The 14,456-nt window shown below is 48.9% G+C and overlaps 1 protein-coding gene across 1 annotated transcript in view; it reads right to left on the bottom strand.

Moving 5' to 3' along the window:
* Nucleotides 1-14,456, bottom strand: part of fibpa (fibroblast growth factor (acidic) intracellular binding protein a) — an 87,782-nt gene that overhangs the window by 7,232 nt on the left and 66,094 nt on the right. The window contains exons 6-9 of the mRNA XM_059955197.1: nt 9,018-9,126; nt 8,268-8,331; nt 7,038-7,124; nt 1,070-1,167 (exon numbers count right to left, since the gene is read on the bottom strand). Coding sequence (XP_059811180.1) covers nt 1,070-1,167; nt 7,038-7,124; nt 8,268-8,331; nt 9,018-9,126 — 358 coding nt within the window. The remainder of the gene's footprint in view (nt 1-1,069; nt 1,168-7,037; nt 7,125-8,267; nt 8,332-9,017; nt 9,127-14,456) is intronic.

The following is a 14,456-nucleotide window of genomic DNA, read 5'->3' as shown; positions in this document are numbered from 1 at the left end:
AGTGGAACAGCGTCTCTGGGAGGAAAGACACTGTCACCATTTCGAGTCAAAACCCCGAGTGGAGAGGCGAGGTGGCTGGTATTGGGGTGAGAAAGGATTCCAAGGCGACTGGCGGACTGGGGGGGGTGGTGAACCGACGACAATGGCAGATGAATGATAGTTGGAGACAGATGGAGAAGGAAAAGGGGAAAACAACAGATGGAGTGAGGTGAGGGAGTGTGAAGACGAGAGACATCTGCCGGAGAGAGATCAGCGGGAGCACAAAGCCTGCCAGTGCTGGACTCTGACAAGGGGGTGAGAATGAAATCCGTGAAGGGAGAGACGTACGGGACCAGACAGGCGACGGATGTGAGGGGATGGACCTGTGTCGGAAGTGTGTGAAACCAGGACGGAGAAGGGGAAAAGGATTAAAATGGAAGCAGAGGACCAGAGAGAATGGATGGATATATATACTTTTTTTTTAAATGACCATAAAACCTTATGACACAATAGCAGAATTAGGCCATTTGGCCCATCAAGTCTGCTCCAGTTTCAAACCTTACTGATTTACTATCCCTCCCAACCCCATTCTCCTGCCTTCTCCCTATAACCCTTGACACCCTGACTAATGAAGAACCTATCAACCTCACTGGGTTACTGGCTATCCAGGTGGCATTGCTCCTCTGTTACTGAAGTAGGTTACCCAGCTCAATACCCAGGGTATCGGATCGTATTAACTTATCACAACGCAGAACAGGCCCCTCCAGTCCAGCCGCCACCGACTCGACCCTGGCCTCACCACGGGGCAATTTACAATGACCCACCGACCAGTACGTCTTTGGACTGTGGGAGGAAACCCATGCGGTCATGGGGAGAACGTACAAACTCTTTACAGATGGTGTCGTAACTGAACTCTGAAGCTTTGAGCTGTAATAGCGTCGCGCTAACCGCGGCACCCCATGGTATTTATTAATACCGTGCACACTGTGTGTTTTACACGAGCAAGGAATCTCACTGCACCCGGGTGTAAAGCTAACCCCAGACTGAGGGGTCACGATCTAGGGCCTAGGACCCCGGCCCAGCTACTCACTTGAAGGCGTCAAGGGCGCGGGCCGCGTTGGTGTACTGCGTCAGGAAGACGCTGACGTCGCTGGCGTTCCAGCGGTCCGACTTGCAGGGCTCGATGAACTGTGCGAGACACGAGAGAGGGTCAGTGGGGACCTGGCCTTCTGGCTCCCAGTTCCCCAATCCCACACCGGATCCTCCACTGCCAGGGTGAAGCTGAAAGCAAACTACAGGAACGGCATTTTCCCCTGGTTACAACCCAACAGCAAGAACATTCTCTTTAATTTCCTCTGCCCCCCCCCACTTTCGTCTGTCCCCTAGCCCACTCAGTTCCCCCTGAACCGACGCCAGCCCCCACCACCCTCCTCACCTGCTCCATCTGCCCATCACCCACCCTCCGCCTGGACCAGCTTGCCCTCCTGTCGTCAGCCAGTACCCCCACACAAGCCAGCGCTTCCTGCTGCCTCGGGGAAGCGGCCGACGCAGCCCAGGACTCCTTGTGCCCAGGTCATTCTCCCCTCACCCCTTCCCGCTGGGCAGGGGGTACCAAAGATACAAGCTTCTAGCCTACTGTTGTTTATGTAAGATACAGCTTGGAGCCTTCCGGCCTCTCAAACCACACCAATTTAACCCTATGCCCCCCCACCCCGATTTAACCCTAGCCTAATCACGGGACAGTTTAAAATGACCAATCAGCCTACCAACCAGTACGTCTCTGGATTGTGGGGACCACCCGGAGCAAACGCACGCGGTCACAGGGAGAACGCACAAACTCCTTACAGGCAGCGGCAGGAATTGAACCCGGGTCACTGGCACCGTAAAGTGTTATTCTAACTGCTATGTTGCCTTTAAATATTCTAGAACAGGGGGTTCCCAACCATTTTTTTAGGCCCTGGATCCCTGCTGAGGGGTCTGTGGTCCCCCGGTTGGGGACCCCTGTCTTAGAGAACCATTAAGACCATAATATCTAGGAGCCAAATTAGGCCATTTGGCCCATCGAGTCTGCTCCGCCATTTCATCACAGCTGATCCATTTTCCCTCTCAGCCTTCTCCCTACATGCCCTGACTAATCAAGAATCTGCCAGCCTGTGCCTTAAGACTTGGCCTCCATAGTAGCCCCTGGCAACGGATTCCTCAGATTCACCACAAAATTCGGCACAGGTGCCAAGACAGGCCCTTTGGCCCTTCAAACACCCACTTAACTCATCCTACTTTATTCTTTCCAAATTCCCATCGTGCCCCACCCCCCACCCCGCAGTTTCTGTCACTCGCCAACACACTAGGAGCAACTTATCAACTGGCGGGCGAACGGGGAACCAGCACCGGAGATCGGGATTGGACCCTCTGTACTCGTGAGGCAGCCGCTCTGAAGGCAGCGCCATCCATAGGCCAGTTCAGCACAGGGGAACAGGCCGGCCCTTCAATTAGTCATCAAACGGCCAACTGAACTGATCCATTCTACCGGCCACAATGTCCATACCCTCCCATTTCCCTCACATTCGTGAGCCTATCTAAATGTCTCCTACAAGTCCCTAATGTATCTGCCTCTACCACCGCTCTTTGTGTAAAAGAAAACTTGCCCCTCACATTGCCTTTGAATTTACCACCTCCACCTTAAATTGTATTATACATTTCAACCCTGGGAAAAAAGATACTGCCTGTCTACTCTATCAATCTACCAGATCTCCCCTCAGACTCTGAGCAGAGAAACCATCTCACATTTGTCCAACCTCTCCTTATCGCACAAACCCTCTAAACCCTGGTAAACCTCCTCTGCGACCTCTCCACAGCCTCATCTTCCCTCCTGTAATGGGGCGACCACAATTGTGCTCTGATTTCCTCGGGTTTGCTTGGATGTACAGAACGATCAGGCACGCAGGCAAAGGCTTCTTTCTCACTGTGACGATGAGAGACCAATTCCGAAACGGATGGTGACCAGAATGAATGGGGCACTGAAAGGGTTAATTAACACACAGGGCAGCCTGACTGGTTGAGAGATGACAGAAAGGACAGAGTAGGGGACACATTTCCACTATTCAACAGGCTTTCAGTTGCTGGCATATCTCCTAGTAAGAGTGGAGGAGGCCATTTGGCCCACCTAACACATGCTGTCCCAGGGATAAGTAGATATATTGAGCTGTCCTTGCCCAGTAGGGTAGGCGACGCCAACGTACAGACATATAAGACCATAAAACATAGGAGCAGAATCAGGCCATTTGGCCCTTCCAATCAGGCCTGTCATTCCATCATGGCTGCTTCAGTATCCCACTCTACCCAATTCTCCTGCCTTCTCCCCATTACCTTTTCCAAATTAGCCTTTGCATTAAATATACCCAAAAGCGTGGCTTCTACAGCCGTCTGCAGCATTGAACTCCACTGAGTCACCGCAATGATCTGCCCGGATGGAGCAGACAAAGGCTTATCTCTGTTCATGTGACAGTATACAGAAAGCTAATTTGTCTGGCCCACCCACAGGACAGACACGTGTCAGCCCCGGTGCTGTGAGACCGAGCACACGCACGTCACTGACCGGCGGAGGACAGCAGACGTCTCTCCCTGTAGGATACCTGTGAACCAGACAGGCAACTCCCTGTTTGATGTCGTTCAGATTGGCTTTTTAAATCCAGGTTTGGCTGATTAACCTTTCTACATTCCCTGGTTGTCTCATTGCAAACGCAAGCCAAAGTTCCCTGGGCTGCACCATTGTGCAGATCAACAGATTCAGCAATGTCCTGTTTCCCGGGGTCACACCACTGTGCAGACACACAGATTCGACAATGTCTTGTCTCTGGGTCACATCACTGTGCAGACACACAGATTTGACAATGTTTTGTCCCAGGGTCACATCACTGTGCAGACACACAGATTCGACAATGTCTTGTCTCTGGGTCACATCACTGTGCAGACACATAGATTCGGGAATGTCTTGTCCCCCAGGGTCACACCACTGTGCAGACACATAGATTCGACAATGTCTTGTCTCTGGGTCACATCACTGTGCAGACACACAGATTCGACAATGTCTTGTCTCTGGGTCACACCACTGTGCAGACACACAGATTCGACAATGTCTTGTCTCTGGGTCACACCACTGTGCAGACACACAGATTCGACAATGTCTTGTCTCTGGGTCACATCACTGTGCAGACACATAGATTCGGGAATGTCTTGTCCCCCAGGGTCACACCACTGTGCAGACACACAGATTCGACAATGTCTTGTCCCAGGGTCACATCACTGTGCAGACACACAGATTCGACAATGTCTTGTTTCCCAATCCCTGCCGTTCACAGGTCCTCTCGTGTACCTACAGGCATCAGCACCCAAGTGAACTGTAGATGTTTTTCATTTACTGAGAGACAGCACAGAATTGTCCCTTCTGGCACTTCGAGCCCAGCTGCCCAGCAATGAGAATGTACACAGCATACAACCTGAAATACCTACTCTTCAGAGACGACCATGAAACACCTCCTCCCTCCCATGCACAAATGGCAGCAAAGCATCAAAACCACCCCCAACCCCCTCATTCCAGCAGGAAGCATCAGACCATTGGACAGTTTACAAAGACAGATTAACCTTTGGACCGTGGGAGGAAACCGGTGCACCCGGAGGAAACCCACATGGTCCACGTATAAACTCCTTGCAGGCAGTGGTGGGAATTGAACCTGTGTCGCTTGTGCTGTAGAGCATTGTGTCAACCATCAAAGCTGAGTGCAGCAGAACATTTTGAACACATCCGCATCAATTTGCCTCCCCTTTACGAAGGTGAATAAAATCTCAGAAGGTTTTTACTGGAGGATGGAAGACCTAACAAAGTGGCCAGAGTCCATGGTCTTCTTCTCCTGTAGCCCGTCCACTTTAGGGCTCGACGTGCTCTTCTGCACACGCTGTTGTAACGTGTGGTTATTTGAGTTACTGTCACCTTCCTGGCCATTCTCCTCTGACCTCTCTCTCTCATCAACAAGGCTTTTTCACCCACAGAGCTGCCGCTCACTGGACGTTTTTTTGTTTCTCGCACCGTTCTCTGTAAACTCGAGAGACTGTTGTGCACGAACATCCCAGGAGATCAGCAGTTTCTGAGATACTCAAACCATCCCGTCTGCCACCAACAATCATTCCACGGTCATTCAGATCACATTTTCCCCCATTCTGATGTTTGGCCTGAACAACTGAACCTCTTGACCATGTCAGTGAGTTGCTGTGAGTTTTATGCAGTGAGTTGCTGCTACACGATTGGCTGACTAGATAGTTGCATTAACCAGCAGGTGTACCTAATAAAGCAGCCATTGAGTGGCACTGACTGGCTCTAAAGTCCAAATTTAACTGTTTGAAGAAGGATAGGAAGAGTCTAGGACCAGAGAGTACAAACTCTGAACAGGAGCAGCACCCTCTAGAACAGCAATAAGGAAGAATTTCTTTATCCAGAGAAGGTTGAATCTGTGGAATTCATTGCCACAGACGATTACAGAGGCCAAGTCGTTGCAAGGGTAAGTGCTGAGAGGTTGATAGGCTCTTGATTAGTAAGGGTGGCAAAGGTTACAGGGAGGAGAATGGGGTTGAGAGGGATAATAAATCGGCCATGATGGAATGGCGGGGCAGCCTCAATGGGTAATTGGTGTAATTCTGCTCCAATGGCTAATGATCTTAGACTATTAGACATCGGACCAGAATGGTCGAAGAATCCTATGCTTTATAGAAATAAATAATCTCCCAGGATCCTCAGAGCGTGGTGTTGCAGTGGATAAGGCCAGTGCGTCACAAACAAACAGACAGACGTACTTTATCGATCCCGAGGGAAATTGGGTTTCGTTACAGTCGCACCAACCAAGAATAGTGTAGAAATATAGCAATATAAAACCATAAATAATTAAATAATAATAGGTAAATAATGCCAAGTGGAAATAAGTCCAGGACCAGCCTATTGGCTCAGGGTGTCTGACACTCCGAGGGAGGAGTTGTAAAGTTTGATGGCCACAGGCAGGAATGACTTCCACAGGCAGCAATTCCAGGCACCCGGATTGACCTGTGTGTGTCTGTATGTCTGTGGCTGTCTGAGTGTGCATGCCTGTGTGTACGCGTCCTTGTGTGTGCGCCTGTCCGTCTACGTGTCTGTCTGCATGGCCGTGTGTCTGTGTCTGTCCATGTGTGTCAGCATGTCCGTCTGTGTCCCTCCGTGTCTGTCCATGTCTCTCTGCGTCCCTCCACTTGTGTCTCTGCATGTCTGTGTGTCTGTGCTTGTGTGCGTGCGTGCCTACATGTGTGTGTGCGCACATCTGAGTGCCTGCATGTGTGCGTTATCTGCGTGTGACTGGGCTGTGACCCACATTTTCAGCCACTGGGCTTTGATGTTTGCACACCAGTCAGGATACACTTCACTGTGTTTTTATATAAATCTGCCAAAGTTTCAGATGACTTGCAAAAAGGCCATTCAGCCCCTCCAACTTGTGACAATGGCCAATCTGTTCCAGGACTTAAATACTCTTGTTCACCATTTCTTCTTCCCCCTCGTGTGAAGTGGGGCAGGGGGGAGGTTAGGGGGCTTCGATTTCCCTATCGTTCATTTTATGGGGTTTCTTGTTTTGCGGATGTCCGTGAAGAGTAAGAATTTCAGGTTTCAACCCTCAGAACCTCGCCTTTCAAAATGTTACCTAGCTCCACTATCCTCCACCATCAGGCTCCTGAAACAGCATGGATAACTTCACTCAGCTCGACTCCGAACTGACCCCACAACCTACAGTCTCGCTTTCAAAGACTCTACAATTCACATTCTCAGTAATATTTAATTTTTATCTTCTTTTGCACATTGGCTGTTTCAGTCAGTATTTATGTACAGTTTTCATAAATTCTATTGCATTTCTTTATTTTCCTGTAAACGCCTGCAAGAAAATGAATCTCGGGACACAAATCCGCACTTTGAAAGTAACTTGACTGACTTTAGGACTCCCGCTTGCACACTCCCTCGGGGAGCAGAGATTGCCTTCCCTGGGACTCACCTTCTCCACGAGGTCGATGAAGAGGTCTCGCACGTCCTTGGTGTGAATGAGCTTGGCAGCGATGTTGATGAGAGCCCGGGAGAGATTCTGCAGAGGGAAGTCACAGCCGAGGTGTCCAGTGAGGATTTTACACTTAAACACAAGAGACTCTGTCTACAGCCTGAGGTGCTGCCAACATGAGGCCACACGCAGGTCGGGCGAGCAAGACCTCGAATTCCATCTGGGTCGCCCCTAACCTGCTCTCCCCCCCCCCTTTGATTTTACCATTCCCCATTCCTTTACTGGGGCATGGGACGTCCGACAGAGGCTCACGAGACTTCTGTCCTGGGGCTTCTGCTTTCGCCAAACAACTTCATACATCTTCAAGTCAAAGGTCCTTCTGTTGGCGTTTCTGTAGCTCCCGGTATTTCCTTTCGGTGGGGCATAAGTGGGAGGTGATGGGTGGGTGAGGCAAAGAGAAGGGAAAAGATGGGAGCAAGATGGGGAGTGACTGATGTGTTTCCAGCCTCAAGCTCAGCCCTCCTCCTCTCACGTCTGGGCTTGGGACTATCCAAGACCTCCCTCTTATGCTCCACCAAAAGAATTAAGCCATTCGGCCCTTCAAGTCTACTCCACCATGGCTGATTTATTACCCCTCTCATCTCCATTCTCCTGCCCTCCCTGTAATCTCTGACATCCTTACTAATAGAGAACCTGTCAACCCCATTTTAAATGACTTGGCCTCCACAGCCATGTATGGCAATGAATTCCACAGATTCACCAGCCGCTGGCTAAAGACCTTCCCTTTCTCCCATGGTCCTCTCTCCTCTCCTATCCGATTCCTCCTTCTTCAGCCCTTTACCTCTCCACCTATCACCTTCCAGCTTCTTACTTAATCCTCCATGCCCCCTCCTCCCCCTTCTCCTGCCACCTTGTATTCCTCCCCCTCCCCGCTACCTTCTCATTCTGGTTCTTCCCCCCCCACTCGCCCTTCCTTTCCAGCCCTGATGAAGGGTCTCGGCCTGAAACATCGACTGTCTATTCCTCTCCGTAGACGCTGCCCGACCTGCCGAGTTCCTCAGGTAATGTGCGTGTTGCTCGGGATTCCACCATGTTCTGAGCAATGTTTGAGCCAAAGCTTCCCCACCACCCTCCCCACCAGAGTCACTACCAACTGTAGAAGGGCACTGGTCAGAGCACAGCACGACTGCCAAATGTCTTTTTTAAACAAATTGAACATGTTTACTTTACCTTAAAGTTTGCCTCCATTTCATTGAAGACGCTGACCTTGCCCCTCACAGCAGTGCAGACCAAGCTGAGAGAAACACAGAGTCATCGATAATCAGAACACTTCACAGTTCAACATGCAATAGGAGAGGGCAGGGTCCCAGAGAAAGTTCCAGACCAGCGTTACGATGGGGGGGGGGGGGGCATTCGCCAAACAACTTTCTCTGTGTCTGACCCCGGGAGTGTGTGATGGGACGGTGTGGAGGGAGCTTCACTCTGTGTCTGACCCCGGGAGTGTGTGATGGACGGTGTGGAGGGAGCTTCACTCTGTGTCTGACCCCGGGAGTGTGTGATGGGACGGTGTTGAAGGAGCTTCACTCTGTCTGACCCCGGGAGTGTGTGATGGGACGGTGCAGAGGGAGCTTCACTCTGTGTCTGACCCCGGGAGTGTGTGATGGGACAGTGTGGAGGGAGATTCACTCTGTGTCTGACCCCGGGAGTGTGTGATGGGACAGTGGGGAGGGAGATTCACTCTGTGTCTGACCCCGGGAGTGTGTGATGGGACGGTGTGGAGGGAGCTTCACTCTGTCTGACCCCGGGAGTGTGTGATGGGACGATGTGGAGGGAACTTCACTCTGTCTGACCCCGGGAGTGTGTGATGGGACAGTGTGGAGGGAGATTCACTCTGTGTCTGACCCCGGGAGTGTGTGATGGGACAGTGTGGAGGGAGATTCACTCTGTGTCTGACCCCGGGAGTGTGTGATGGGATGGTACCTTTTGTGTTGGTCTAACAGGTCCTTATCAGTGATGAGTACTTTCAGGTCCTTGAGGTCCTGCAGGAATTCCCTGTCCAGGTCCACATCCATGTCATCGACGTTGGAGTCTGCAGGTGGAACAGTCACACATCAGTGACCAGCCGCTGGACTAACTGACCACTCCAGCCCCAAAACCCTTTGTCAGTCTGAACCCTGAGCAAAATTTCCAGTGTTAAAGAAATTTGACTGTGATCTTATTAATGTTCTAGATTTTTTTTTAGCTCTTCAGGTGCAGCAGGCTGTCAAGAAGGCAAATGGGGTGTCGGCCTTCATTGCTGGAGGGATTAAATTTAAGAGCAGGGAGGTTATGCTACAACTATACAGGGTACTGGTGAGGCCGCACCTGGAGTACTGTGTGCAGTACTGGTCTCCTGACTCGAGGAAGGATATACTGGCTTTGGAGGCAGTGCAGAGGAGGTTCACCATGTTGATTCCAGAGATGAGGGGGTTAGACTATGAGGAGAGATTGAGTTGCCTGGGACTGTACTCGCTGGAATTCAGAAGAATGAGAGGAGATCTTATAGAAAGATAAAATTATGAAAGGGGTGGATAAGAAAGAGGCAGGAAAGTTGTTTCCACTGGGAGGTGAGACTAGAACTAAAGGACAAAGCCTCAAGATTCAGGGGAGTAGATTTAGGACAGAGATGAGGAGGAAATGCTTTTCCCAGACGGTGGTGAATCTGTGGAATTCCCTGCCCAATGAATCAGTGGAGGCTGCCTCAGTAAATATATTTAAGACAGAAGTTGGATAGTTTTTTTGCATAGTAGGGGAATTAAGGGTCATGGGGAAAAGGCAGGTAGGTGGCGATGAGTCCATGGCCAGATCAGCCATGATCTTATTGAATGGCAGAGCAGACTCGATGGGCAAGATGGCCGACTCCTGCTCCTATTTCTTATGCTCTAATGTTCACACTGCTAACAATGCCAACGTTTATTTTGTGTTTGATGTTATGGCATTTGCAGAGCTGGCAATGAGCTTGCAGACATTTTATCACCAGTCGAGGTGACATCCTCAGTCCATAGTTGTTGGCATTTCTCACTGCACGTGTTTGCTTTTACAAGAGACTCCCCATTCACTTGCCTCACTGCTGATTGGCTACCCCTTTGGATGACCTTTGAACTCTCTAGGCTCGTGTTTCTTTGCCTCTTCTGGGGCTTCGTAGACGGCGTGTATTTATTTACGCGGTCATCAGAACCACGCGTCTAAAGATTCTCATGCTTGCCCCCGCCAGAGCCGCCATGGTGTCCCGGTTAAAGTGCTGTCCTTCTCGATCGTCATGTGCCGAGATCAGCAGCAGTGGATCATGTTTCCGCGCTCCCCCCCCCCCCCCCATTTTGTGCTCCTGTAAACGAGTTGAGAGTTTGCGTCCTGTCTGGCCGACGCAGCTCGTGTCTCCGCAGTTAAAACTGTGCACCACACTGCTTTTTGGTGTATTTCTGGCTGCCCCATCATGGGAAGATTGTGCGGGCTTTGGAAAGAGTGCAGATCAGGTTTACCAGGGTGCTTCTCAGATTAAAGGGTGTCAGCTGTCAGGAGAGGCTGGACAAACTTGGCTGGTTTTCTCTGCAGCATCAGAGACGTAAGAGATTTATAATATTTTGAGAACTATAGAAAGAGTAGGTGGTCAAACATAGAAAATAGGTGCAGGAGTAGGCCATTCAGCCCTTCGAGCCTGCACCACCATTCAGTAGGATCATGGCTGATCATCCAACTCAGAACCCTGTACCTGCTTTCCCTCCATACCCCCTGATTCCTTTAGCCACAAGGGCCATATCCAACTCCTTCTTAAATATAGCCAATGAACCGGCTTCAACTGTTTCCTGTGGCAGAGAATTCCACAGGTTCACCACTCTCTGTATGAAGAAGTTTTTCCTCATCTCGGTCCTAAAAGGCTTCCCCTTTATCCTTAAACTGTGACCCCTCGTTCTGGACTTCCCCAACATCGGAAACAATCTTCCTGCATCTAGCCTGTCCAATCCCTTTAGAATTTTATATGTTTCAGTAAGATCCCCCCTCAATCTTCTAAATTCTAGTGAGCATAAGCCTAGTCGATCCAGTCTTTCTTCATATGAAAGTCCTGCCATCCCAGTAATCAATCTAGTGAACCTTCTTTGTACTCCCTCTATGGCAAGAATGTCTTTCCTCAGAATACAATACTCCAGCTGTGGTCTTACCAAGGCCTTGTACAACTGCAGTAGAACCTCCCTGCTCCTGTACTCGAATCCTTTTGCTATGAATGCCAACATACCATTTGCCTTTTTCACCGCCTGCTGTACCTGCATGTCCACCTTCAATGACTGGTGTTCAATGACACCCAGGTCTCGTTGCACCTCCCCTTTTCCTAATCAGCCACCATTCAGATAATAATCTGTTTTCCTGTTCTTGCAACCAAAGTGGATAACCTCACATTTATCCACATTAAATTGCATCTGCCATGAATTTGCCCACTCACCTAACCTATCCAAGTCACCCTGCATCCTCTTAGCATCCTCCTCACAGCCAACACCGCCGCCCAGCTTCGTGTTATCTGCAAACTTGGAGATGCTGCATTTAATTCCCTCGTCTAAATCATTAATATATATTGTAAACAACTGGGGTCCCAGCACTGAGCCTTGCGGTACCCCACTAGTCACTGCCTGCCATTCTGAAAAGGTCCCACTGTTTGCTTCCTGTCTGCCAACCAATTCTCTATCCACATCAATACCATACCCCCAATAGTGTGCTTTAAGTTTGCACACTAATCTCCTGTGTGGGACCTTGTCAAAAGCCTTTTGAAAATCTAAATATACCACATCCACTGGCTCTCCCCATCCACTCTACTAGTTACATCTTCAAAAAATTCTATAAGATTCATCAGACCTGATTTTCCTTTCACAAATCCATGCTGACTTTGTCCGATGATTTCACCTCTTTCCAAATGTGCTGTTATCACATCTTTGATAACCGACTCTAGCATTTTCCCCACCACCGATGTCAGGCTAACCGGTCTATAATTCCCCTGTTTCTCTCTCCCTCCTTTTTTAAAAAGTGGAACTAATTAGTTCCTCAGGAACTAATCCAGAATCCAAGGAGTTTTGAAAAATTATCACTAATGCATCCACTATTTCTTGGGCTACTTCCTTAAGCACTCTGGGATGCGACTATCTGGACCTGGGGATTTATCTGCCTTTAATCCCTTCAATTTATCTAACACCACTTCCCTACTAACATGTATTTCCCTCAGTTCCTCCATCTCACTAGACCCTCGGTCCCTTACTATTTCCGGAAGATTATTTATGTCCTCCTTAGTGAAGACAGAATCAAAGTAGTTATTCAATTGGTCCACCATGTCTTTGTTCCCTATGATCAATTTACCTGTTTCTGACTGTAAAGGACCTACATTTGTCTTGACCAATCTTTTTCTTTTCACATATCTATAAAAGCTTTTACAGTCAGTTTTTATGTTCCCTGCCAGCTTTCTCTCATAATCTTTTTTCCCTTTCCTAATTAAGCCCTTTGTCCTCCTCTGCTGGTCTCTGAATTTCTCCCAGTCCTCAGGTGTGCTGCTTTTTTTTGCTAATTTATAGGTTTCTTCTTTGGACTTGATACTATCCCTAATTTCCCTTGTCAGCCATGGATGCACTACCTTCCCTGGTTTATTCTTTTGCCAAACTGGGATGAACAATTGTTGTAGTTCATCCATGCGATCTTTAAATGCTTGCCATTGCATATCCACTGTCAACCCTTGAAGTATCATTTGCCAGTCTATCTTAGCTAATTCACATCTCATAACTTCAAAGTTACCCTTCGTTAAGTTCAGAACCTTTGTTTCTGAATTAACTATGTCACTCTCCATCTTAATGAAGAATTCCACCATATTATGGTCACTCTTACCCAAGGGGCCTCGCACAACAAGATTGCTAACTAATTCTTCCTCATTGCTCAATACCCAATCTAGAATGGCCTGCTCTCTAGTTGGTTCCTCGACATGTTGGTTCAGAAAACCATCCCGCATACATTCCAAGAAATCCTCTTCCTCAGCACCCTTACCAATTTGGTTCGCCCAATCTATGTAGATTGAAGTCACCCATTATAACTACTGTTCCTTTATTGCACACATTTCTAATTTCCTGTTTAATGCCTTCCCCAACCTCACTACTACTGTTAGGTGGTCTGTACACAACTCCCACCAGCGTATTCTGCCCCTTAGTGTTATGCAGCTCTACCCATATCGATTCCACATCCTCCAGGCTAATGTCCTTCCTTTCTATTGCATTAATCTCCTCTCTAACCAGCAATGCTACCCCACCTCCTTTTCTTTCCTGCCTATCCCTCCTGAATATTGAATATCCCTGGATGTTGAGCTCCCATCCTTGGTCACCCTGGAGCCATGTCTCTGCGATCCCAACTATATCATATTCATTAATAACTATCTGCACATTCAATTCATCCACCTTGTTACGAATGCCCCTCGCATTGACACACAAAGCCTTCAGGCTTGTTTTTACTACACTCTTAGCCCTTATACAATTATGTTGAAAAGTGGCCCTTTTTGCTTTTCGCCCTGGATTTGCCTTGGACGGCATGTATTTGCAGATAAACTTCATTTGTCAAACGTACCTCAAAACATACAGTGAAGTGTATTGTTTGTGTCAACGACCAATGCAGGATGTGCTGGGGGTACAGCCCAGAATTGTCGCCCACGTTTCCAGTGCCAACATAGCAGTCCCACAACTTTCTAACCCTAACCTGTCCGTCTTCGGAAGGTGGGAAGAAACATGTGATGTTACGGGGGGGATCTCACTGAAACCTACCGAATGGTGAAAGGATTAGATAGGGTGGAGGTGGAAGGGATGTTTCCTATGGCGGGGGTATCCAGAACTAGAGGGCGTAGCCTTAAAATTGAGGGGCAACTTTTTACAGCAGAGGTAAGGTGGAATTTTTTTTTAGCCAGAGAATAGTAAATCTGTGGAATGCTCTGCCACAGACTGCGGTGGAGGCCAAGTCCGTGGGTGTACTTAAGGTGGAAGTTGATAGTTTCCTGATCGGTCGGGGCATCAAAGGATATGGTGAGAAGGCAGGTGTATGGGGCTGAGTGGGATCCAGGATCAGCCATGATGGAATGGTGGCGCAGACTCGATGGGCTGAATGGCCTAATTCTGCTCCTTTGTCTTATTATCCTTACAAGCAGCGCAGAAATAAAACCCTGATTGTGTTAAACTAACTGCCACACTACTTACTGCCCGTCATGCCCCGGGCATTTAGGACAACCACGAAGGTCCTCCATCTTTGTCCACACCTTCACACACAGGACTCTTCATCGCTGTTTCTGTAACAGTTTTTTTTTGACCAGTCAGGGTTGTTAGCCCTAAGCTGAACCCCCAACCACCCTCCCCGCACCAGAACCTGGACCACTTT

The sequence above is a fragment of the Hypanus sabinus genome, chromosome 31 (genome assembly GCF_030144855.1).
Source record: "Hypanus sabinus isolate sHypSab1 chromosome 31, sHypSab1.hap1, whole genome shotgun sequence".
NCBI classification, from domain to species: Eukaryota; Metazoa; Chordata; class Chondrichthyes; order Myliobatiformes; family Dasyatidae; genus Hypanus; species Hypanus sabinus.
This window is presented reverse-complemented; position numbering and strand designations above follow the sequence as displayed.